We start from the raw sequence: 27,487 nt of genomic DNA, 5'->3' as shown, positions 1-27,487 counted from the left end.
GTCTTTATCTCAAAGCTTCTCAGGGCATATTGTAACTTGGTGCTCTCTAGAAATGTTGTGCTGCAACTCCCAGCTGGAAGTTTATTATTATTTATTCATTTGTTGCATTTATATCCCGCCTTTTTTCCTCCAAGGAACGCAAGGCGGTGTACATAATCCTCCTCCCCATTTTATTCTCACAACAACAACCCTGTGAGGTAGGTTGGGCTGAGAGTCTGTGACTGGCCCAAAGTCACCCAGTGGGTTTCCATGGCTGAGAGGAGACTAGAACTCGGATCTCCCGACTCCCAGTCCAACACTTTAGCCACTACAGCACACTGGCTGAAGTTAAGAGTCTAACAGATCTGGAAGACAGGAGGTTGGGGAAGATTGTTCTAGGGAAATGTAGACACCTGGGTTCACACAACATGCTAACCCACCATGGTTATTGTGTTGTCTGAACATAGTGCTTTTTCCGCAGGGTAAGTTAATATGCTTTCTGAATGTGGTGCATTTCCCACAGGGTTAGCGTGTTGTCTGAATGCGGTGCATTTTCTGCAGGGTTGCTTGCACCGCCAAATGCACTACCTTCAAATGGGGCAGCCATTTTGCCTCTGCACTACCTCAGTACATTCTGCATCCCATATCTTGTGTAAGACATGCCAGCTGGAGTGGGGAACGGTGCTACTATAGACGTATTTGCAACATGAACACTGTTCAAGCATCCTGAACCTGAATAGAGTAGATGTGTTAGGAGAGGGAATGCTCCACTCCACCCTTTCCATCGTCACATTTGTTGCCCTTCGTCACATTTGTTGCCCTCTACTTGCAAAGGGTGACAGTCTGAAAAGAAGAAGCTCCTTTACCTGCTGGAGGCTCTCCACAAGAGTCATTACCCTTATTTGTCAGCGTTCTTGCTCACATGGAGACCCTCCACAAATACAAAAGTCTCTCCTCTACAGACTGTTGCCCTCCTCCACAAGTACAGGCCGACAAATGAGGCGGCAGAGATGAACAGGCCTGGATTGCATCCTCTCCTCACGGGTTTGCTCTGTCCAGAAAGCCTGAAAAGGACTACAATTGCTGCGCTGTCTTTGCTGACCCCACTATCTCTCTAGTCTAGCAGCAGTTAGCACAACCCCTGTCCCCTTCTTTTCACTGAGAGGGGGGAAGGCTTGTAGGTGCACAAGATTTATTTATTTTAATTGAGCCAAGTGTGTTAGGAATACCACGCCTGAAAAAAGAATCCGTATCTGCTTGTCTTTCCTTGAAATTTTATTTTTGAAATTCTTGAGCAGCCCTAGTTATGTTTGGACCAGTTTTTGAAGCAAATTGACCTGACCTGACTTACACCTCCTGGGCTAATGGGTGGATTGGAATGCAGTTATGCTTTGGATTTCATACTTCTCTGGATTTTACACTTCGCTGAATTTTTGCGATGCACTACTCCGCTAACTCCCCAGTCCCCCGCAATGCATAGAAATATTCATATTTTAGAGTAAATGCATTTTAGAAATGTGTGCTTGAGAGAGAATCTTGTCAGAAAACATTATTAAAAAATAGTATATGAAGTCAAATGTTTATGCAGATATTTTTTTTTTTACAAAAAGTCTGGAAACAGGACAGAATGAATTTATGAATGAACAAGAGTGAAACTGACGATGACTAAAAGTAGATAGGTACATTCCTCCCTCCTAGTTTAAATATTAAAATATATTTTAGAAGAAGTGTTATTCGGAGTAGATACTTAATATCGTACGCATTGAAATATTTAGAAGAGGGCTGAGCTATGGTGGGTCCCCCTTTCAGAGAGATTTGGAATATTTGCCATTAATGTGGGGAAATGTTTCTGGCTTGGTTAGCATTTTGTTAACTTAATCCGGTGTTTCAAGTTTTTTCCATGATCATCTCATCCCACACTCAAAAAACCAAGCTGTCATTTACTTCCATTTTTAGCATTCTCTTTTATAACAATCCTGCAGCAACCCACCTGCACCTTTTTCAAGCAAGTCTTTGAGATGACATGAACAAGTAGCAGTTGAAATGTGATTCAATTCCCAAGTGACTTTCTGTTGGGAAATCTAAATCTCCCAGACACTTGTATTAAGTTGTCTTTATTTTCAGCTGTCACTGCATCGCAGCACCATTTATTTGGGTTGAACAACAACAGAAACTAAGTGATAAAAGATAACATTCAAGATTGTGGGTTAGTTTGCTTGATTGGTATTATTTTAAGTTTTGATATTTGGCTGACTTTTCTGTCTTACCAATAGTAAGGAGTCCCCATGTAATAGCGTCAGAATTTGTTGTCAAATCCAGATTAACACAGAGAATTAGCTAGAGATGTTATGTATTTGAAATTTAAATTCTGTGTTATTCATCTGTCTTTTGGAGAATTCAGCAGAGTTCTCATATCAACTAGGAACGGTAAATTTGCTGCCCTGAATTTGAATAGGTCTTCTTTCCTTCTTCTTGGTGTATTTAATTTCTTTTTATTTTATGTTATTTGTCAAAAGAGAAAGTTTCTGTTCAGTTTCCACAGAACAAAGCTACTTGTTAGCTAGTAATGAGAACACTTTCACAAGTTTTTCAGTCTAGATATGTCTGGAAATGATTCAGAATTTATACAGCAGCTGAATAGATTGAAGGCTTTTCATTTAGATCTATTTGTCAGATGGCGCTTATTGCCAGAAATCAAGTTTTTTACATTATTGTTATCATTCTTATGAATGTTATCATTCTCTACTGGGCATGTATAAATATGGTCTTAGATATGTTAGGACAATATTAATAAATTGACTCTAAAGAAAAGTATTGTAAAGTGGAAGAGTTTTACTTTTGGTTTCTTCCTGTTTCCAGTGTGTCATCGTATTGGAGCAGGCATGATTCCAACCTGAAAATAAATGCCCATCTCTGCTAGTTTAACAGTGAACATATCCACTATATCAGGGGTATTAAACATCTTTTAGCCCAAGGGCCAAATTCAATTTCAGAGAAGGTCTCAAGAAGCCAGAAGCCAGTAGGGAGCAGGGCCAAAAAGGGGGTGGAGCCAAAATTCCAAAAGTACAAACAAATTTCAGCTTAAAACTCTTATTTCCAGTAACTAAGCCTTAAGAGAGGCATTTCAATCTTTTAGAATGGTGGGGAAAACTGTGCAAGTGCCTGGAAACTACCAAAAGGAGGGAAGGGTGTGTCACCATCTGGGGAACCCAAGTGGGCCAGATTTGGCCCATGGATGTTAGGTTCTGCCCCCCTGCACTAGATGACAGGTCTTCAGCTGGTGAGTTGTGTTCCATGAATGGTTCATGTCCTAATGTTAGGAGGGTCACCACAGCAACCACACCATTATTATTTGTTATTACTTACTACTACGTTTCTATGCCGCAGCAGTTTACATAAGATTGAAACAATTAAAAACAATATACAAAATTTTAAACCGCAAAAAACATACATCTGAAAACAATAAACAACTTTATAGCCAACTATAAAAACAGATCCAGGATTGATGAAGCTCATCAGATATTGCTAAATGCCTGGGCAAAGAGAAAAGTTTTTACCTGGCGCTGAAAAGATAGCAATGTTGGCGCCAGGTGGGCTTCGATGGGGAGATAATTCCATAATTGGGGGGCCACCACAGAGAAGGCCCATTATTTGTTTTTATTCTTGGTTAGGATTTTTTTTTAAAGAGGAGAAGAACTAGGGGGGAGAAAAGGAGAAAGAAAGGAACATGAAGGTTAGGTGCCATGTTGAGAATAAAAATGGATTAATGGTTTGGAAAGGTTGAAGACTTTACTGAATTGTTGTTGTTGTCCAGCATTTTGATTCATACCAGTACAAATATCTCATTTTTGCAATGTTTGCATGTACAAGAATATGTGTATAGTTAGGTCAGTGTTTAGCACACTCTTTCACAAGGGGATGGAATGGGTAACAACAGCTAAAGAAATTTTAAAAAGATATGCAATTAAAACAAATGCCCAATTAAAACACACACACCTCTGCTTAATCCTGGTTGTTGAATCCCAGCCCAAAGATGAAAGTTGTACAGCTCTTAACTGAGAGTACTTAGGCTTGTACCACAAGTTGCCTACCCCAGAATATACGGTTTATAGGTCAAAGGCAGCGCAACGAATGGTGCTTGTAAGTCACTAGGGAATGGCTTCCAGATGGCCAGGGAAGGTTAGAACATAATAGCTTGCCTTCTCCGTTCCTTCCCTCCCCAAAACTGAGACAAATATTTACTTGCTTTCCTCCTGTGAGAGATGTTGTGGGTGTGCTTGACAGATAATGGAAGAAAATAGATATGAACAATATTAAAAATCAAGCAAACACTCAAGTCTTGTTTCAGATATCATTACTTTTTACTAAATTAATTTATGATGTTTCAATTGTATAACAGTTGAAGTCTAATATGTAGCATTAATAACTGCAGCCTTTGGTTTGATCACTTTTATCCAACTTGTCCCCAAATGTAATCTTCCAGGAGTTGAGAAGCCTTGTTTTCTATTTTTATGAAAGCTGGACACAAATCATCCATCACAGAACGCATTTCATCTTGCTTGCCATAGATAAGTTACACTCTTTACAAAGTATAAGGATTTGTCAAGTATTCCTGTAATAAAGAGACAAATGAATGAGCAGCTTGGAAATGTAATATGCTTGCAGATGAAAAATCGGCATTTCATAGACTGTGGCGTGCTCTGCAGAAAGGACTTTAATACCCACATAAAAAGAGAGGAATTTTGTCCTTCTGTAAATGTAGGGACTGTTCACGCATTACAAGAGGGCTCTGTGAAGCAGCCCCCAACTTTCCTTGAGAACTAGGGCTATGCAGGCATTCACCTACATACAACATGAGTTGGGCTAAAGTGGGTACAGGGCATGGCAACCATGCAAGCCCTGCCACTAAACACACACCACCTCCCCATATGTTGGGTGTAAAGATCTGAATATAGGGGGTTGTAATGTGCACAGGTCTTTGATGTAGCCGGGGTATAGGGGATGCCTGGGGGCGGGGCTTGATAGCTCACGCACATCCTAACCCTGCTAGCTATTCCTGTGATGCACGAAGAACAGTAAAGTGTGGATTGTGCTGTCTACAGATATAGTTTCCTGGCCTTAGCGCACACAGTGGCTAAAAGAAACACAATATGATCTATAAATGTGAGATACTTTGCCGCTGTTGTGAAAGGAATTACCACTGGGCAGTTGCAACCATGTTTATGAAGAACTTGGCTTACATGCTGCAGCTGTCCACATGGTGCATCCCACAGACACATTCAGGATCAGGGTACACCTTGATCTCTACTGTCAGTTCATGCATTTCTTCTTTGGACAGGGTGGGGATAGGTGCGGTAAGGTCACAAAGATTTGTGAGTGTCATATATATACCAGATACAGGAATCTTGTCCTTATCTGCCCCCTGAGTTGACCGTGTCATGACTCTCCGCCCCCTACCCCACCCCGCCCCACCGAACCAGATACTAATTTTATATAAATTGCCACATTCTCTATAAGGCTTTGGCTAAAATTTTGAAGGTGTCCTAGACCATAGTGAATCACTACATGGATATGTGTTGTCTGAGCATTCAGAAGATCAGTTCATCACTCCACCAACTTTTGATAAATAAAAGTCTTAAATTCTGTGCTGTGCGCAAAATTTTCAAAATAAAAGATGCATGAATCGTTGGTGAGCCATCATTATTTTATGATCAGGCCAACATAGCATGAAAAATAATTCCACCCTCTTAGTTTTAACCCAAAAGGTCAAAGATCAGGGCATGAATTTAGAGATTTAAACATGTGTGTTCGTGTTATAATGGGGATTGTTTCCCTAAACTTCAGGACTTTGGAAAGTTAAGCATCATGAAGATTAGAAACCTACATTTTTGCCAAAAGAAAACTGAACTGTTTAAAACATTAAAATTATTGGGTTAACACAAGCCCTTGGGTTGCTCTAAAACAGGTCGTTAAAGCAGCTACTTTCTGCTCTTTATTGTCCATATTCCTAAACGGTTATTTTAGTACTGAAAGAGGAAAAATTGTAGCATTTTCTAATTTCAGCTGTAGTCCTATGCATATTTAGGCAGAAAAAAGGCCTTCAACTCTCAGCATTAGGTGGCTGGGGAATGCTGGGAGTTGTAGGACTTTTTTTCTGTCTAAACATGCATAGGATTTCACCCTTAACTTCCCCCCCCCTCCCCAATTTCAATGGAAGCAAAGTTATAGAGAAGTTCCATGAAGTTAAATAAACTCATTTTTGTGTGTGCGCACATTTTCCCAGTGGGCATATAGTGAGCTCCCTGAAGAAGGTTGATGTCTTGAAATGTTTGAACACAAGAGACTACTTTTGAGAATTACTTTCTGTACATGGGCTGACAGCCGTGACTGCTGTGAACCTGAAGGTGATGAAAGGGTGTGTGAGATAAGAGAATGTAGACACATCAGGTACGTTTTGTATAATATGAAAGAAGAAAAGATTTAAGTTCTTCTTATTGTTTTAAATAGCTTCAGCTATTGGGCGGTATAAAAATGCAATAAATAAATATTTATATCTCCTCAATCTTGCTAAACCTGTTTTGCGCAGAAGTGAAGGCTTTGGCCTTTTCTTTATACTTCCTTGTATTTTGTTATAACATAGATAGGATTCCTTATAAGCTGAAGTCTACTGTCCTAAACACATTTACTTAAGATTAGATGCCACTCAAATTAGTGTAAATGAGTTTTCAGCCAGGAATTTAATATCACAAAGGTTTTGAACTCTCAAGTCCGTATTAAAGTCAATTCATTTTCACTCACTTCAGTTGTTTTTTTTATTGAAAAGAATGCTTTCAGAGGAGGTCAGAAATATCCCCCACCCATTAAAAAAAAACACCTTAAATATATGAATATGCACCTTTTTTGTTTCGAAACTTTTCACTGCCAACCTCCTCCCTCCAATATTAGGGTGACCATATTTTCGAAACAAAAAAGGAGGACAACATGATCGGCCCCCAAGGGGACGTGTATGATTGTCACAAGTTTCTCTACTCTAACATTAGAGTGGGTGTTGTGGGCGGTGGACACTACTTGGCCCGCTTGCACTTCTCACTTAGAGTGCATTAGCTTCTCAAGGCTTGTGCCGCAGAATTACAAGGCAAGAGCTGTAATTGTAATCCGGATAGGTTACAAGAGCTGTAACCCGGATAGGTTTTCGGCAGCACTGGCTGATGGGATACTAGCGGGAGGACTGACGGGGGAGAGAGGGCGGGAGATGAGTCAGTCAACTCAACACTGATCCTAATTCATACCATGGTTGATTATTACCATATTGTGTGGGGAGTACCCCCTAGATAAAGAACTGTCGAGTTGATTATTACCCCACCATTCATAATCGGGTTATCTGAATGCAAAGAGGTGAACATAACAGAGTGTGATGCTGCCTCCCACTTCCAGTCACAGCAACAGTGAAAAGCAAGCCTACTAGCATTGTAACCAGACATGTGATGATAAAATTAGCTGAATTATTGTACTTTGCACATTCATCTCTACACAATTGGGGGGGGGGAATGCAACACACTCTCACACACAAACCCCAAATAACCAAATTGCCAATCTGTGTAGCTGCTTTTAGGCTTTGGGCTGTTTTGTTCCCTCTAATTCTCTCATCCCTTTTTTTCTCTGAACTTTTTCAGATGGGGGCAGGGGAAATCGCGTTTCCCTCCCATCGCTTTGAATCGTGCTTCTGTCCCAAAATAGGGATGAGCGCTTCCTCTCTTCTCAGATGGAGGAGGAGGTAGTAGTGGTAAGAGGAAGTAAACAACGACCACGTGGCTCATTCTGTGGGCGGGGTTTATTTACGCTGCTTTTCCTGCACACGGCAGGAAATGGCAGCATGTTTCAGTACAGGAAAAAATAGATTTTGCGGCTTTTTTTTTTTTTTTTTTGAGACGGGAAAATGATCAGAAAGAACGGGAGACTGGCGGGAGGTGGATGGTGTCGTGAATAGGACGCCCGAAAATGTGTGAGAGCACAGCAACTAGCATTGCTATAAAACTCTCTCTGCCTTTTTTATTGGTAGTTTGCAGTAGAGATGACTCCAGCTCTGATTTTAGTGATAATTATGAACCATGGTTTACAGTTACTTGTTATATGTTAGGAAAAAATGTTCCAGTCTAAACACTGACTTTATGTTGCCTATTTATAACAAGCATGATTCCACCCCCTTTCCCCTCTATCATTATTTCCCTGTGACCTTTTAAATACTACAAGAGAATTTCATTAGAAAGCAGTAATGGTCCCCTGCAGAGGCGTCCAGGGCATATTTTCCTCCTTGTCATCTTGCAATGTTCTCTGACTCCAAAGGTCAACGAGATGAGCTTCACTAGGAAACACACAAAGTTATTATATTGCCAAACCGGTGTCCTTGCATCTAAATGCAGTGCATGTTTAAAAAAACGAAAAGAAATAAAAAAAGAAACAGTTCAAGGAGGGCAGAATGCTAAAAATAACAAGTTCATTCAAAATGGAGCTTAGTAAAAGAGTAATCAAAGGTGAAGGCCATTGGAAAGATAATTCTTGTGGAAAATCCTTCCTCTTGAAATATTTTTAAAAAATGTAGAGAGACATTCTAGTCTCTTTTGTTAAACATTAGAATTTACCGGTGAAATGCCCATCATTACAATGGCTGGGGTGAATTAGGAGTGACATCTTGTTTATTTCAAGGGCCCTGGGAAGATACATTATGGCTCTATTGATTCTGTACAGAGAACCACATCGCACCGCTCATCCCTTCAAGGATTTCTGTCATTGAAGGCCTGGCAGCACTTTTATTCTTTCCTTTAGAAGTGAATGGTATTCCGGACAGATAAAAGGAAGTACTTCTTCACACAGCGCATAGTTAAATTATGGAACTCACTACTACAAGATGTAGTGATAGCCACCAATTTGGATGGCTTTAAAAAGAGTTGGATACATTCCTGGAAGAGAAGTCTATCAATGCTACTAGCCCTGATGGTTATTTGCTATCTCCAGTATCTGAGGCAGTAAGACTGTGTGCACCAGTTGCTGGGGAACATGGGTGGGAGAGTGATGTCCTGCTTGTTCATCCCTGGCCGATGGCTGGTTGGCCACTGTGTGAATGGAGTGCTGGACTGGATGGACCCTTGGTCTGATCCAGCATGGCTCTTCTTATCTTCTAGTGGTAACCATACACTTAAATGGGGGAAGCTAGAGGGGTGCACTCAAGAATACTAATGGGGAAGGCTAAACCTGCTCTCTATCTGCAGTTATCACAGACTGAGGAACATAGGAAGCTGCATCCGTCTCCCCCAGTATCATCTACTGGGTTTGGCAGTAGTTCACCAGCATTTCTGGCAGAGTATGTCCCAGCCCTACCTGGAAATGCCTGGATTGAACCTGGGACCTTTTTCACGCCAAGCATGTGCTCTATTGCTGAGCTTAGAGACCTTCTAATTGTTCCATTTAAAGGTTCTTCCACCTCTTCATCTGCACAATCCCATTCTGAGTTCTGTTCCTTTGTTATTCCAGGACAGGCTTGTGTGATGTATGGTCCACCAAAACAGGCATATCCCACTAGTCGTGACCTGCAACCTGCTAGGTTCTTGATCACCCCCGTTTTTTCACCTCCCATTCATGATGTTTTATTGAGCATCATAGGTCACAAGTCACAACAGGCCAGCTCTAGAGTGTGTCAGCGTTGGGAGCATAGGATGGAATGCAGAAGATGGTAGCCAAAGTGACAGCTGGTTAACTCAAAGTAAGATGTGCAAATCACTATCCCATTCCATTTGGTCCTGACTTCCCCATTAGGATTGCCAGGTTACAGTGCTGTGACAGTGACTGAGGGCCGAGCTCAGCAAAGTCCTCCCTTCAATGCAACTCTCAAGGTCTGGGCCTTGCAAACCTATGCCGCCTTGGTTCTCTAGCCTATAGTCCCTAACCTTTTCCCTCAGGCCTCTGTCTCGTCCTCATGCCCTTCCCTTTGCTTCAGCTACCTTACCTCTGGTCTTCCCGCACCTTAGACTCCTTACCTTCTGGGAGCTTTCCCCAGCATTCCAGCCCTCAGCTGCTCCTCACAGTTCTCCCTCCCTTAATGCCTGTGTCAGGTCTTAAGCTCTGCCAAACTGACAACCACCCCTGCCCTCATACTGTGAGAATAACGTTGCTGATAGCTTTGTTCCCTGAGCAATGCAATGTTCATGGACCAATTGGTGCCAGAGACTCCACTGCCATAAGCGCAATGCAATATCAAGAAGCCCTGGGCAAATATTGTCTGCTATTCTCAAGTCCCAGTTTGGTCATTTGCTTTTGTATTTGCACTTGTATATAGTAGAGTTATTACCTGTCTGCTTGCTGTGTGTAAGTGAGCATTTATAAGGGTTCAACCGTTAGACCCAAACTGCATGAAGCCTGCTTTCAAATAAGCAGTCGTGATGTGGAGATGATCACTTCTTTACCCAAAGGTTGTTCTCTTGGTATTATCCTTCGTTGCTTTTCGTCAGACTTAACAGAGGACATTCTGTGCTGTTTCAAATTCATTTTGTTTCAAGCCGTATGAGGAGATAAGCTAGGACACCAAAAGCTCCTGCATAGCTATTGCTTTCCTGAGCTGAAGCCTGTCCTTGATATGGATAAGAAGCAACTAAGGGATTGGCTATTTTGGATAGATTCTGGGAGGGATCTGCAACCAATTAAAAACTCTAAATTCTCCCAGTGGTTCCCTCTTTTGAAAACAGAACATTTCAGAGCCAGCTATTTGTCCAAACTGAGGCCTCTTTCCCTAAGAACTGCTTTTATTGAACTGAGATGCCAAGTTATGCCAACTGCAGTTCTGGATGGACACTACCACAAGGTGCCATTTGAATGCAGACTATGCATCTCTGGCTGACATCAAATGGAAGACATTGTTTACTACATGTTAATTTGGCCTGTGTATACGGACCCAAAAGAGAGATTCCTGAACGCCTTTGCAGGAACGGTTCTTTTTCTTCCAAGTGATACCAACAGTTATGTGACACATAAAGTGGCTTTGTTTGCTCTGGCAGCAAAAAAGATTAGGAAGAGAGAACTAGACAAAATTGCCGTAAACTGCCATGGAGATTCAGACTGCTGAGTGAAAGCTGAGTTTTAGTTATGGCAAATTCTAAGTTATCTGTATAATTTTCTACTGTTTGAAATATTTGTATTACTGCATATATGTATAAATATTTTCTTTTGATGTATTTGTCATGGCCTTTGGCCAGTACAATAAACTTAGCAACTTGGCTAGGGCACAGATTGTTAAAGATCCAAAATGTTGCATTGAAGGGGCGTTGTTAATTTTGTATGGCGCATTATCTTTGGGACATCCTACATTTTCAGGGCTGGCTCTAGATTTCAGGGCAGGGCTTCACAACCTTTTCAGCCCTGAATATGGCCACTTACAATGCTGGTTCAGGGACAGAGTGAACAGATCATTGTGAGAACAGATTGTTCTTTCTGCAGTACTAGTAGCAGTGGGCAAAGAGCAATTTTATGAGGAAATTGGCATGGGTGAATTGGTTGGTAGTACAGACAGGGGTCTGCAGTGAAGGCCTTGGGTGGTTACATGCAACCCATGGGTTGTGCACCCCTGTTTTTTTTGGGGGGGGGGGTCCTCATGCAAGTGAGAACCCCTTGTCACTGCTGCAGTTTGGCATGTGAGGCAATGTCAACAGCCACAAGAAGCAGCAGCAGGGTGCTCTGTTACGTGGTGGTCCCCTCCAGACTTCTGGCACTTGAGCATCGGCCTGAGAATGCCAGCTTGTGGTCACCAGGCCTGCATCTCATCAGTGGAAACAAGGGAGAACACATAGCAAACATTTTCAAAACAGGACAGACGCAATCATAAGAGCACCATCAGTAGTGCAGTGCCAGTGGTGAGGAGGGCCCTTTCCAATACAGGGAGCAGCTTCAGAAGAGCTATATTTATCAGGACCGCAGTAGGGTGTGAAGGCGTTAAGCCCCCCTCCTCCCAGTCACTAACAACCCCTTCCCCCAGTGGCTGCTATTTGTGTTTTTTTAAAAACATGCATATGAAATGCAAAAACACCTTTAACGTTGCATCTAAATAGGTCCTGATTTGTGAGGAAAGGATTAAATGATTACATTTTACATCGACTGATAGTGAGATGCTTGTACACCTAAGAGGATTGGGAATGTGAGATATGGAGATGTTTAACTCTGCAAATCTTCTTTACGCAGGTTGAAGAGGAAAATGTAGCCTTTCTCGATTGCAGTGAAAGTGATGATGAATTTGATCCAAGCACCCTCCCAGACCCTGATAGATATAGAGATTCTGACCAAGAGGCTGATCCAGAAAGTTGTGGGTATGTGTCTACGATTTTTATTTCTTCGCTCATCCTTGTTTTCACATCTCCATCTTATCAAAATCCTAAACGTGGAACATCAAACCAGTGAAAAGTACCTTTATTCTGCTACAATCATATCAACCAGTAACCTAGAGTTCTTTTGCAGTTACTAATGTTTTTGGCTTTCAGCTGCCTCTCCTGCCATGCATATCTTCATGAGAATATGAAAATAGCAGAGGGAAATTTGTATGCTGTGGTATTTGACCCTTGAAGAGCAAGTGAAACTTGAATTGTGCACACTGCTTGACTAACGTCATACTTATACTAATGCTTCCATCCCAGTTGTTGGCTAGATTGGGGGTGATTTTTCTTTTAACAACAGATCTCCATGTGCCAGTAAATGGTAACTTACCATTTGTTTTGGAATTAAGATTTGCAGAAGCACACTTGTCACCCTCTTCTGATGGTTGCCCATGTATTTGTATCTCACGTCTGCTAAAACAACCAAAGCGACTTACAAAAATTTGACTGAGCAGCATGACAGAAGAGCCTTCATTGTTCCACAAAGCCATAATTACTGTCCCTTCTGCATATCCCTTAAGAACACAAATTTTGATGGATCTGGAGAACCATTATTTTATCATTTATTTATTTATTTATTTATTTATTTATTTATTTATTTATTTATTTTATTACATTTATATACCGATCGATAGCTGAAGCTCTCTGGGCAGTTTACAAAAGTTAAAAACAATGAACATTAAAAACAGATATACAAAATTTAAAACCACCAAAAGTGTAAAAAAGAACAATATCCACTTAAAACAACTATTCTCGGGTCAGTTAAAAACTCAGCATATGCTGTTAAATGCTGTTAAATGCCTGGGAGAAGAGAAAAGTCTTGACCTGGCGCTGAAAAGATAACAGTGTTGGCTCCAGGCGAGCCTCATCGGGAACAGCATTCCATAATTGGGGGGGCACCACCGAGAAGACCCTCTCCCTTGTTGCCATCCTCCGAGCTTCCCTCAGAGTAGGCACTCGGAGGAGGACCTTAGATGTTGACTTATATGTTGACTTATATGTTGTTGATTTCCCAAATTTAAAGTGGTTGCCATGTTCTTTCCTACCAGGTTGCTAGCTGTTTAGGAGCAATTCAGCTCTGAAATTCTTGCAACAAGCAAATGTTTTTTACGATCTTGGTATGAAAAGAAAAAATCAATATTTTTTAGACAATCAACAAATTAGGGCCTGATCCTGTTGTCCCAAGGAGGGCTTCCCAGGTGTCATAGGATTTTGCAAAACTCGCTCTCGGCCAGCAGCTTCTTCTCTCAGAAGTCTCCTTGGAGTAATGTCAGAAAGATCCACTGTCATTACAGTGATAGAGAGGGGGGAAATATGAGGGCATTGGAGGAGGATGTTGGGGAAGATACCCCCATAATGGGCGGGGGGGGGGTATGTAAGCGGTGGCACTGCCATACTTATTTTCTTTACCACTGGGATCAGTGAGAGGGGAAATCTAAAAACAACGAAAAAACAGCCAATCATAAGAGGGAAGCGGGGGAACTTTAAATGCAAGGCTTTGGATTTGGCAGTTTATCTGCATGGATCCCCCCGCCCGCCTCTCCTCCATTTAATTACTCTACCCATTGAGTGTTAGTGAGGGGGGGATGTTTCTCACTTGAGAAAAGGCTTACAATATAAGTTTGCCTTTATTTTACCTTTGCATTTTGTATTATGTTTTAATTGTGCCATTTTGTTAAGTATTTACTAGTTGATGTTTTTTCTTGCGCTGGACTTTCAGGGTTTTAGTATGATTTCTATCATTTTGTTATGTTTTTAACTGTGCTGTGCTGAGAGAGCTAGTTTTATGAGGCATTTAATACATAACATAAATAAATGTAATAATATATTTTGTTCTCTACCATGGAGAGAGAGAGAGAGAATGAACCTTACAGGACAGTTCCATGCTGTCAGTTTTGAAGCTTTCTGATTCACTTTTGTGACAGGTTATCACTGGACTCCGCATGTTTCAAGAATTTTCTGCTACCAAGAGCTCACTATAGTCTGCTGGCCAGCTTCAGGGCACAGCAGAAAACCGCTTTGGCTGACCAAGCTACTGATTAACTGTATAATGAGGAAGTCTACCTCAGGAGCCCATGCTCCGGATTTAGTTCTGCTTCTCTCCTGTGCTTCTTTATACGAGTTATAATTGGTTCACACATTCCATTTTGTGAGCCGGGAGCCATCATGTTGTACCAAGAGTCTTTTGTGTGGAAGCTTGATCTGATGTAAAGGAAAATCCAGTCTTGCGTTATTTTCACAAAGCTGAGGGAAAGATTTGGTTCCCTGGTCTGCAAATAAGAGAGAAGGCGTATATAAAATATAAAAAGCAGGGATTACGGTGCATTCACAGCTGCAGCTTAAGTTCTGGTTGTGGCTGTCAGTTTTGCCCCTCAATGCTGCCTCTCTGCCTCCCTCGGCTCTGTTGCCATCAGTAGTGTAGTGGCAAATATTGCCCGGCAGGCACTATCCATGACAGTCCCAGTAGCCATGCTGGGAATTGTAGGACTTTTTTATGTCAAAACAAGCATAGAATTGTGCCCTTGGAAACATTAAAGCAGGGGTGGACAACTTGTGCTCCCCACCAGATGTTTCGGCCTACAAATCCCCTCAGCCCTAGACAGCATCAACAACAGTGAGGGCTGAGGAGAGTCATAGGCCAAAACTTTTGAATGGCCACAAGTTGCCCAACCCTGCTTTATAAAGGTTTAACTATCTGTCTCTGGGTGAAGATGTTTCTTTTAATTGTTAATCTTTTCAGCCATAATTTTAATTCCACCCCCCTCGTATGGGAAGCAACTTATATACAATATACTATTTTAAATTTGCCTTTAAATGGAACTGCCTTCTAGGCATCCCTCCACCAGATGAGTAATTAAAGTCCTAACATGTAATGTAAGATGGATTTTGGTATATCTAGCAACAATTTATCATGTTGCTGTTTAAGGCTATCATAATGTTAAATAGTTAATGAGGTGAGGAGTTTGTGGAGGGTCAATCAGGGCATAAAATCAGTAGCCCTAAATATTCATTAGGCAGTCAAATTGATTTTTTCACTTATCTAATTCCTCAACCATTTAGAAAAGAAATTTTGCGTTAGAACAAAGTTTCATTTCTATGAAAAGATCATGAGTTAACTTTTTGTGTACGGGACTGTTCATCTTAGTGTTATTTCTAAATGTGCCCTGCGTAGAATGAGTCAGTGGTTTTAGGGCAAATTTCTACCCCTGATTTTCACTAACTATGATTATAATTGTGGACAGTTAGAGGATCAATCATTAAATGAATGCTGCTTCTTTTTGTCTAAACGTGCATGGGATTGTGCCCTTAATTATTGTTGCAAGATACTTTGAGCTTTGGAGAAGTGACATATACATGTTTTAAAATAAATAATACTCTGTGCTTGTTTGGAAGAAAGCTGAGAAGAGGGAGTGAAAGAAAATGGAGACATGGCAAAGGGGTCAGGAGGAGAAAAATCTAGAAATAGCTAGAGATGGCTTGAGGGCTGATCAGCATAAGCTGTTGAAGGACATTTTGATCCGACGTGCAGAGCAGTAGAGGAGGCACAAACTGTGCAGCAGTGAATGATGGACAATGAAGACAATTTTGGCAGCCAGAGTTCCAATGGACTGAGGAAGATGAAGTTTAGTGCCTGAAGGGATGGAGAAATGAGGTTTTGATGACCAAGCCTGGAGATGATTAGTTGTTGGCCTTGTTACGAGTTTGGGTTGTGTCATAGGTTACATGGAGTTTGTTTGCTTTGACTGGACCATCATTTTGAACATTGTTATATGCTATGTGTGGGCTTTGTTAGTTTAAAGGATTTTTCTTTAAAGCGAATATACTTGTAGTTTGCAAAACAATGAGGTCTGTAGTGGGATGATGGCTATTAGTAGGCATTGAGCAGGGGGTTGGACTTGATGGCCTTATAGGCACTTCCAACTCTACTATTCTATGTATAGATTTTGTAAAATCTGCTCCATTGGCATTTCACAGATTGTCTCGTGTCTTTCGTTCCATTGTCTCCTCATTGCCGGAATAGTTCCTCCCCCCAATGCACAAATCCCACCCCCAATGCTAATTTACATGCTTTAGCCTATGGGGGAAATGCGTATTTTCAGCCAGTTCTTTTATTTTTTTACATATTTTTTCCCCACTAAATATGTGAGAAATTCCAGAAAATAAAAAACTGGTCCGCAGGTCCACGGACTCCATGCGAATTGGGAGAGGCACATTTCAATGCCCTGCTGCCTGATGCAGCCACCTCACTCTGCTTCATGCCTGGGCCAGCCCTGATCAATAGCCATCTGCTAGAGCCCCAGTGTCCTGGTATGACCTCTCACTGTGCTGATACCTGCCTGCCCCTTCCCCTATTTTAATTTCCCTCTGACAATTCACCTGATATAGCATCACTCTGGGGCATTGTGGAAATGAAAATGGTTGCCTGCCGCTGTTACCATCAATCCTCATTGTGCCCGGTGGGCTCCATTTAATTATGTTTTGCTCATCCTGTGACTCAGTCCCTTGGTTAGTCCAAGATGGCTTTCAACCGATCTTTTGAATTCTAGGGCACTTGGAGTTATATTAAATCTCAGGAAGATTATTCTTTCCCCCCTTTTTTCTTCTTCTTTTGGTTGTGTTATAAACCTCATTTTAGAACCTTTTCACTATGTGTTAAGTAGAATGGCTGGAAAAGAGAACCACACCACACGCCATGTATTTTCACCGCTGTGTGAAGTCAATGTTTTGACACTTGGCGAGGAAGAAGCAGCGCCAGGGCTCCACAGAAGGGTCTGCATTAATTAATCTTCGTTAGGATGCCTGCCATGGCCTTGTCAATTAAAATGTATGTGTGTGGTTTGCTGCCCGATGTCCTTGATTAGCAAAACGCCAGTTCTTAGGGACTCTTTTTCCTAAGATTTCTGTTCTGCGTTGCAGCTGGGCTTCCTTAAGAAAGTAGGGATTCAAACTACATGAAGTTAGATATCAGGCCGGAAAGGGGCATTACTAGTGTTAATATTTATTTATTTATTTATTTATTACATTTTTATACCGTCCAATAGCCGAAGCTCTCTGGGCGGTTCACAAAAATTAAAACCATAATAAAACAACCAACAGGTTAAAAACACAAATACAAAATACAGTAACCAGGATAAAACCATGCAGCAAAATTGATGTAAGATTAAAATACAAAGTTAGAACAATAAAATTTAAAATTAAGTTAAAATTAAGTGTTAAAATACTGAGAGAATAAAAAGGTCTTCAGCTGGCGATGAAAAGAGTACAGTGTAGGCGCCAGACAGACCTTTCTGGGGAGCTCATTCCACAGCCGGGGTGCCACAGCAGAGAAAGCCCTCTTCCTAGTAGCCACCTGCCTCACTTCCTTTGGCAGGGGCTCACGGAGAAGGGCCCCTGTAGATGATCTTAAGGTCCGGGCAGGTACATTTCAAATGAGATTAATGGGATTAATGCAGCGACTTAGGTCCTTGACCCCCTTGTGGGTAGGGGCCAGGCTGCTCTTACTCAAAGGCGCTTATAGTAAATTCCCACTGACTAGTAGAAATAATGGTGATAGGGCAGCTGCCAATGGAACATAGGAAACTGCCTCATATAGAGCCAGACCATTGGTCCATCTTTCTCAGCATTATCTATGCTGGTAGCAGCCCCTACACTGGGTTTCAGAGAAGGGTCTTTTCTAGTCCATCCTGGAGATGCCAGGGAGCTCCTCTGCACAGAACATTTGTATGCAAACCTAGAAACTGTAAGGGGAATGTTTTGGACTTCAGCTCCCAGCATTCCTAGCTATCGGCCATGCTGGCAGAGGCTTCTGAGAGCTAAAGTCCAAAACATCTGGAGATCTACCTGCTGCCCACCCTTGGTTTAAATATCACAATGATATCTCCATCCTAACCCTTTCTCTCTCCATACACTTCTTTCTTGGAGCCAGTCTTCGTTTCATGGTACTTGCCTGGAAGGCTTCTGGAAGCACAGTTAGCGTGTGTGTGTGTATCAAGTGAAGGTGCTTACCACATAGACAGAGGCTACACCAGCCTTCCCCAACCCAGGGCCTTCCAGATGGGTTGGACTACAACTTCCATCATCCCTAGTCAGCATGGAAATTCTGCGCTGCATCATATGGCACAGTGCCAGATGTTGATCTCTTCAAGAGCTGGATAATGAAAGTTTTTCATCAGAAGATCTCGCCTCTTCCCTTCCCTTTGGGGCAAAGAGGTCTTTATGTTGCCCCCAGAAGGTGGTGAGGAGAGGCTTCCTTTGGATGATATTTATTTATTTATTTACAATATTTATATACCGCTCCTCATTGAAAAAATTTCGGAACGGTGTACAAGGTAAAATGAAAATAAAAACAGAATAAAACAGTTAAAACAAAATTTAAAAAGAAGCAAAACAACAACAACACAGAAATCCAAGGCTGCATGTTAAAGAAAGGCTTCTTGGAATAAAGATGTTTTCAGGAGGCACCGAAAGGAGTACAAGGTTGGCGCCTGCCTGACCTCCAGAGGCAGGGAGTTCCACAGGAGGGGCGCCACCACGCTGCAGGCTCTTCCCCTGGTGGATTCCAATCGGAGGATGGATCTATGTGGAACCACCAGGAGCAGGCCCTCAGATGACCTCAGTGACAGAGCAGGTTGATAAGGGAGAAGGCGCTCTCTCAGGTATCCTGGTCCCAAGTTATGATAGTAACTATGGGCACATTTCTTTCTTTTCCCAAATTGTCTTGTGAGTTTTTAATATCCACATCCTTTCTTCTTGTGTTAAACGTGCTGTCCTTAGCTGCCATATTCTCAGTTCATCTAAGCACTATGCTAGCTGGGAATAATCAAAAGAGATACTTGCTCCTTACATAAGTACTTTCAGGATTAATCCAAAACTATCCCTTTTGATTGGCCCAACTCACAAATATATTTCTCAAAAGCTTCAAATGAATTTTGGTGGTGATGATTAATCCAGACATCGGAGTGAAAGAGAGAGCTATCCATTTGGTAGCTGATTTAAAAACAAACTTGTAGTGCCTTAAAGAGCTTGTTTTACATAAGGCCCATTTCTAGATACTGTACATGTTTTGCTTCCTTGTTTTATACTATTATGTGTTTTAATCACCAACCTCATTATGAAAAGTTGCCCTAATTACAAATTCAGTCAAGTGTAATCCTTCCTGGTTTAAAATCCATTCCTGTGATAGAAGTATTGGGTTGGATTGTAAATTGGATAAGGCATTTTTCTTAAATTAACCTGATTTAAGTATAATATAGCTATAAAAAAACTTCATGTGGGTGTCTGTACCAAAGTAAATTTTTGCTTTATATCAGGACACAGAGTAAATACAGTTTTAAATAGGTAGTTTAGAGTGCAGTGATTTTTGAGTGCATGATTTCTTATCCACCATGTCCATAGGGCTTGGGATAAAGGAATTCAAATTACAGTATCTTCACAAGAGCCTGTTGAAGATTGTAAGACTAATAAATAATAACCTGCCCAAGGTCACTGAGTAAAAAGGGCATTTGAGCTCATGTCCAAATCTATCACTCTAGCCCAGCCTTCCCCAACCTGGTGTTCTCCTGGTGTTTTGGACTACAGTTCCCAGAATTCCTGACCATTAGCCATGCTGTGTAGGGCTTACTGGAGTTGAAGTCCAAAACACCTGGAGGCCACCCAGGTTGGAGAAGTCTGATGTAGCCTATGACCTTGTTCACATGTAATGAAAAGCCAGCGTGGATGAATTTCCTCAAGGGACTTCTCTTTATGGGGGCAACTGCCACTGAATATTTGGGGTGCAGCGGGGGCACACCATAGCCTATTTTTACCTACCAAAGGTAAGTTGTTTGGTGTGGTTAATAAGCCACCCCAACCCTAAAACAGCCCATGACTCAAATATTCAAAATGGTGGCTACCGCTGCATCGAGAAGCCCCACAGAGAAACTCACCCATGGTGGCTTCTCATTGCATGTGCACTGGGCTTGTGTAGCACTGGCCTGGTTTGCACAATTGTAATGAAGCTTGTTAGCCACCTCATAAGCTTGTAAAGCACCTTGTACATGCCAGCTATGTGCTGGCTGGATTTGCATAAATACCCTTGTTGGGACGACTTCTCATCTTGTGCAAACCTGATGAGGGTGCTGTGTTGGGGTGGCTAACAAACCACCCAGAATGCATGGGCTGCTGTAGGTTGTAGGGTGGTTTGCTACCCATGGCAACAAGGCATGCCGGTGAGGATAATTATGGTAATCCACCCAACACACAACCAGCACCATAGGTTGTTAACCACCCTGCAATCATGCGAACTGGCCAACTGGTTTTATGGGAATGGTATTCCAGGGTGGTTTAGCAACCTAACTTTATTTAATCTTTTAAATTAGGAATAAGTTTTTGAAGGGGGCAGGGAGTAGAGAACATTGCAGGCACCATTGGAGGACCAGCAGGTGCCATGGCACCCATGGGTGCCACGTACGGGACCCCTACATTACATTAATGAGGTAGTATGTAGATGAAGCTTATCTTATTTTCTGCACTTAGTGTAATGGTGCCACCAATTCAGATCAGGACCACCATGCTCCAGGGAAGAGAGGGTTAAACTCCCCCCTTTTTTTCCTGAGATCCCCCCATGGGGTGTGTGTGGAGTTTTAAAATAGAAAGTCTCCATGGGAGTGGTAATGGCAGGAAGGGGGAGTTTTCATCCTACCCTCCCACAGTGTGGTCAACATTATTAATGTAGTGATACATTAGTGATGTATTAATAACGCTCTTCTACTCAGTTTGCCACTTGTCCCCAGTAAAGATGGACTCTCACCTGGATTTTTCTCCAATTATTGTATATTCTGTTTCTTTCTTCAGTTTAATAGACAGGTACATGATGATAGTTAGAATGCCGTCTTGTTGACAAAAGCAGCACAGGTAGGCAGAACATATGGATTGTGCACCTGCAATCTCACTGCAAAACAGGCCGGTCTAATTTTATCAAACTTGACAGAGACAAGGCAATTGAAAATATTTTCTTTCTCATTTTTTGGGAGGATGCTGATATAAGTTAGCAAATTCACATTTTAATATGTCATATTATTCATATTATTACTTGTAAAGCTATGCTTTTTTCATAATAGTAGGCATTCTGTTATTCCTATGATTATAAACAAAGCTGACCTAAATAATTTCAAATGTTGTTCTTGTTAGGCAAGCTATGAGTCTTTTTTATATGTGGCTTCTCTTAAAAAAAAAAGAGAGAGTTAAAAATCACCTGTACTTTCTTTCACACATGTGGGCGGATTTCAGCTCAGCTTGAAAGATGCCCAGGATGATTTTGCAACCAAAGGATTTTGAAAAATTAGCCATCTGGTAGCGGGTAGTTGCCCTCCTAAAATCTGGAGCAAATTTGACCAGCTGTCTACCATCTGATATACTATTTCCCCCTGAGTTTAATGAATTCTTACAAAAGAAAATCAGTCCTAATACAGGACCATTTCCTTGGTATATTAAAATATCCCAATGTACAGATTCATCTTCTCTGTTGACACATCTTGGCAGGCATTAGAATTGCCAAATTATTGGAAAACAATTATCTGAACAGGCTTTATAGCTGTTGTGCACTATTTATACTGCCTATTAGGTGCAACAAGCCCACCAACTATTTGTATATAGGAAATGGATTGACACATCCCTCAAAAATGGATAAAAGATTTGTTTTAACGAGGTTTCCTCTGCAGTAACTGTCACACAGGCTTCAATCTTTCTATTTCAACAGCCTCTTTTTTTGGGGGGGGGAGTGTTTTAATTATGCTATGTAAAAAACCCCCTAAAAAAAACCCCTTTCCTCGATTTTTGAAAGACTTAAGAACAATTCAAGGAAGTTAATAGAAAAGAGGGGCAGATTTATGGAATTATCAGGAAGTAATTAGTGTAAGAAAAACCATAACAGCCCAGACAGTTAGCGGGGTTCCTTATGCGTTTTTCCAACCTCTCTCTAAGTTTAAATGTCAAATATTTAACCCTCAGACCACTAATTACATTTAAGGTGCAATCCTGTGCATGTTTAGATAGAAAAAAATACTGCAACTCCCAACATGCCCCAGACAGAATAGCTAGTTGGGGCACACTGGAAGTTGTAGGACTTTTTCTGTCCAAACATGCATAGGATTTCCCCCTTAGACTGTAATTGTATACACACTTACTTGGTAGGAAGTCCCAATGAACTCAGTGGAACTTACACCCAAGTAAGCGTGACTAGGATTGCACTGTCAGGCTCTAATCTAGATCAAATTGGTTTTTTTGTTTGTTTATTTATAACATTTCTATACCACCCAGTAACCAAAGCTCACTTAGTTGTAGCCAAGTCTAATTGAAAGCAATGGGACTTATTAGTTAGGGTGACCATATGAAAAGGGAGACGGGGCGCCTGTATCTTTAGCAGTTGTATATAGCAGGTGTCATTTGTATGCATGCAGCACCTGGTAAAATTCCCTCTGCATCGCAACAGTTAAAGCTGCAGGAGCCCTACCTAGTTTGACCAGATACAAAAGAGGGCAGGGCTCCTGCAGATTTAACCTTACCACCAGTGCATGAAAGCATTTTTCTAATTTAGATTTTTAGTTCTTCCATCCATGGTTTTCCTTTTCAGAACCACCACTTTATTTCTCTTTTACTTGTGCATAAATCTGCCTTGTTCAAACTGAATTTGCTTGCATGATGCTTTATTGGCTTAAATCCATGTTTTGTTTTGTTTTTTAAAAGTAATTGATTTATTTCTACAGTGAGCTTGGGATGGAAAAACAACATTTTGGCAGAAGCCCATCAGCGGTGGAAAGCGCACCAAAAAGAAAGAAGATGAAACTTATTCAAGAGGACTCATTTGCACCATTAGATACTGGCCTTTCGCTTGCAGAAGATGAAGCACTGGTATTACATCTGCTCAACAATTGAAGATAAAAATAAATAAATCCCTCTCTTATTCCAAAGCTATTTTTGTCTTTGTTATTACTTAGGGCAGTATCCAATGGGACACTGTGCCCCCACTAATTCTGTTGCACCAATTCTGTTCTGCAAGCTAGGCCCACTGCTTGCGCAACATAGATTTAGTGCTTCCGGAGCAATCAGAAACTAATGGAAATGCTTGCTTATAGAACAGGGCAGGTCAGCAAAGCTCTCATAAGACAACTCTGCCAACCTGTCTTGATCCAGAAAAGAGCATTTCTGTTACTTTCGGGGCCTACTACAAGAAGCATTCAATGTCTGTTGTGCAAGTGGTGGGTTGAATTAGGACAGCCATATGGAAAGGAGGACAGGGCTCCTGTACCCTTAGCAGTTGTGTAGAAAAGGGAATTTCAGCAGGTGTCATTTGTATGCATGCAGCACCTGGTGAAATCTCCTCTTTATCACAACAGTTAAAAGTTGCAGGAGCCCTGCCCTCTTTGGTATGTTGTAAGTCTAGTATAGCCACCTATTCATACAGTAATATGTATTGCCAGTTGAATGCCAATAAATATTACTGTATCAATGTCTGAAACCATGGTCTTTCCAATGGAAGGCTCATTATCAGTTTGGTTAATTAGCTTACTTTAGATGCTATAAGGATTTCTGAACTTTCAGATCTTCTGATACTTTCTAAATAGAACCTAAACTTTTGATGACTTTTTAAAGCTGAAATTGTTGTAAAGTGTATTATTGCTGTATAGAAATACAGGACCTTTGTGTAATTGGGATAAAGGGACTTTATTATACTAGTTAGCCTTGTTGTAGGTAATTGACCAAAAAAAAAAAAAGGATTGTATGAATAAGCACATAATTTTGCATATTAATAATGATACACCTTTTTTGCAAAATGAAATCAGATATGGCTTCACTGTAATAATTTGTTTTAAAGTTTTTATTTGAAATTCTGAAACTTTGGAATAAATACCCCTATCCTTGCTCTCCAATCAAGTGTGAGTCCATTTATCCCACATATGCAAAAGCCAAAAACACACATTTTGCTCTCAGGTGCTTCCAGACGAAGCTTTTGTTGTGTAATCACCCTGCCTCATTCACAGAATTTTAGAAAGGGTCCAGACAGCATTGTGATCTATTTGTATTCAACCCAGGTTTTCCACTGCTGTGTCCTTTTTTTTTCTAACTGCAAAAAACCCATTAAAGAACAGCAGTGCATTATTTTTCAGCAGGTGTGTATAAGAGTATGTACACTTGAGGCAGGGTGGGAAGAATTGTCCTTGGGGAAGGTGAATTATGTGTTGAAGATGACTCTCCTTTCGCTATCTATCATTTGCTGCGCATTTCCAGTTGAAGCATCGCCTGTTTTTATTTCTAGAGAGGGAAGCAAAACTGATACAGATCGTATCAATTTCACTGCAGCCTTTCTTTCTCCCTCTGAAGAAACAGCATTTGGAAATAATGACTCAAAAAAGCCCCTTCAAATGTGGAGGCATGTGCAGTTGTAACCAGATTCTGCTATCTTCTAGCCTGGTTGTTAAACTGACCAGAAAATCAAGGGGGTTGAAACCGACTTCGATGAAACAAGGAGGTTTCCTAGTAGATTGACGGGTGAAAGTTGGGATTTAAAACCTCATGACAACCATGTTTACTCAGAAGTAAATCTGTAATCTACATTTTTACTCTGTAAGGTTTTGTAATATTTTTTATACTGGAAACTGCTTACAGGAGGTATAAAACATAAATAAAAGTAAAAGAGGGATAGTGGGGAAGGGGCACTTGTGGTCCTCCTGATATTTTGGCATATAATTCCATCAGCTCTAACCAGCATAACTATTGGTGAAGGATAATGGGAGTTGTAGGCCATAGCATCTGTGGGGGGAACACGAGCTGCCCACCCCTGCAACAGAGAAAGGGATGTTGACTCCATGCCCTGTTTGCAAGCTTCCAGAGGCAGGCCACCCACCATTGGAAACTGGATACTGGGTTGCTCTTATGTTCTCTAGTACTCTCTTTGCCAATGAGTTTACAGTTACCTGTCAGAGGCTTGTTAGTGTCCAAACTCTGAACGTTTCTGAAAACATACCTGCCAAGTTTGTAAGTTTCAAGCTTTATTCTCACAGCACAATACAAAAATAATCCAAAATGTATGTGAGGCATGGGGAGTCTGTTTTGGGTGGGAATTTCGACATGATGTGGTGAGACCAGAGTAGAAGCATCTTTCGGTTACTATTTTCTTGACAATTGAGTGAAATCTTGGCTTCAGGGTGAGTTGTCAAATGATGTCTACGTTGGACCATGATATCAACGTTACACAGGAACAGGCTTCTTTGGATTGATGCCATCGCTGACACGTTGCTTAGTTCCTTAAATTTGTTTTGCTAGTGAAGGATGGAAAGATTTAATTGAAGAGAAATGAATTTTATTTCAACCCCAGTGGTAGATCTTGGCTACAATGGAGGAAAAAACTCAGCAAAAGCAACCAAATAAAAATCATTACAGTACTCAAAATGAAACAAACAAACGGCTTTTAATGGTGTGGAAGAATGGCAAAAAACAAATAAATCTTCCATTTACATGTTGAGTGTCATTTTAAATTGTGATTCAGGACTCCGTGAATGAGGAAATCATACTTAATTCTAACGCAACTATCAATTTGAAGTTTCGTTTCAGCTTGGCATTAGGATCACTGTGATAAATATATGCAGTAGCAATCAAAAGTCATTCGCATTTCAGTGTTATTGCGTTAACATTCAAAAATAGCAATGCTGTTCCTAATTGGGTGAGGATAATTTGCTCTTACCTAGAAATGTTTATATGCTTCAGCTGAAACAACCCTCCCCCTCTGCACCTTCTTTTTGTGTTCTACAAAGCAACACTTGGGACACAGTCCAATTGGGATGGTGATAAGCCTCCGAACTTTGAGGGGCACAGCCACCCAATGCAGAGCAGAAGGAGCGGCAGAGGTGATCTTCGTTCCATGCTCTCCCCACTCTGCACTTTGGCTAGATGGTATTTTTCGCCCATCTAGCTGGAGCTCGGCAGCTTTGGAGGGAAGGTAGGATGACCATATGAAAAGGGGGGCAGGGATCCTGTATCTTTAACAGTTGCATAGAAAAGGGGATTTCAGCAGGTGTCATTTGTATGCATGCAGCACCTGGTGAAATTCCCCTCTTCATCACAACAATTTATTTATTTATTTATTGCATTTTTATATCACCCAATAGCTGAAGCTCCCTGGGCAGTTCACAAAGCTGCAGGATCTATACTAGAGTGAACAGATACAAAATAAGGCACGGCTCATGCAGCTTTAATTGTTGTGATAAGGAGGGAATTTCAACAGGTGCTGTATGCATATAAATGACACCTGCTGAAATTCCCTTTTCTATACAACTGTTAAAGATACAGGAGCCCTGTCTCCCTTTTTATATGATCACCCTAAGGGAAGAAGGTTGGGGAGGCTTGAGGATATGTCATAAGCTGGCCTCCCCAAGCCAGAGGAAACCTTCTTAAACAAATGTAGAGTGCAATGTAGTAAACTAGCTGTGATGTTACCAGTGCAAGAACCACAGCGGCTAGGTTATCCCTATTGAGGAACAGGCATAGTTGGTGCACCAAAGTTCTTAATGGGAACTCTGGGCCATAGTGCTAATGTATCAGAGGACCAGGTGTCGAATTTCCACAACACAGGGGGACCCTAACATGAGCCAGGTGCAGGGTCCTCCTAAGGGCAGGCCACAAAGAGTGCTTATCCCCCTCCTGTTCAGCCTAACATGAACACTGTCGGCATAGTGCTGTGTTGAGTACAGTCTCAAGGCCACTCATGTGCTCTGCGCATATAGCCACAACACCCATTTCTCTGTATGACACTCCTCTTCCTGCTTTGTTCCTTGCCAAAGAAGCATTCAACTCTGTCCGACAAAAAAATCATGTGCCATGTTTTTAGAATTGTCTGGGCATGCTTTTCAAAGGAAAGCGATTGCTCAACAAGTTTCTTGGGTGCATAACTTGAATTTTGACAACCTCAAATAAACCCCCCTCTACCAAAGGTTAGGGTCTGCATTCAGAAGGGATGTACGAATTAGCAAGTTTATCAAGGTTCTTCAAATTCAACCTTGAAGCTCATCCAGACTTCTGTTTATATAGCAAATTGTTTTTTCTGCAGAAAACATTGTGTGTGTTTT

The 27,487-nt window shown here is 41.3% G+C and overlaps 1 protein-coding gene across 1 annotated transcript in view; it reads left to right on the top strand.

Moving 5' to 3' along the window:
• Nucleotides 1-24,284, top strand: part of DDX10 (DEAD-box helicase 10) — a 210,116-nt gene extending 185,832 nt beyond the window's left edge. The window contains exons 17-18 of the mRNA XM_063127078.1: nucleotides 12,202-12,326; nucleotides 23,132-24,284. Of these exons, the coding sequence (XP_062983148.1) occupies nucleotides 12,202-12,326; nucleotides 23,132-23,300 (294 nt within the window). The 3' untranslated portion in view covers nucleotides 23,301-24,284. The remainder of the gene's footprint in view (nucleotides 1-12,201; nucleotides 12,327-23,131) is intronic.
• The last annotated feature ends 3,203 nt before the right edge of the window (nucleotides 24,285-27,487 follow it).

This window comes from Elgaria multicarinata, chromosome 5, assembly GCF_023053635.1.
Source record: "Elgaria multicarinata webbii isolate HBS135686 ecotype San Diego chromosome 5, rElgMul1.1.pri, whole genome shotgun sequence".
In the NCBI taxonomy this organism is placed as follows: Eukaryota; Metazoa; Chordata; class Lepidosauria; order Squamata; family Anguidae; genus Elgaria; species Elgaria multicarinata.
The sequence above is the reverse complement of the archived record's forward strand: the minus strand, read 5'-3'. Positions and strand labels throughout refer to the sequence as shown.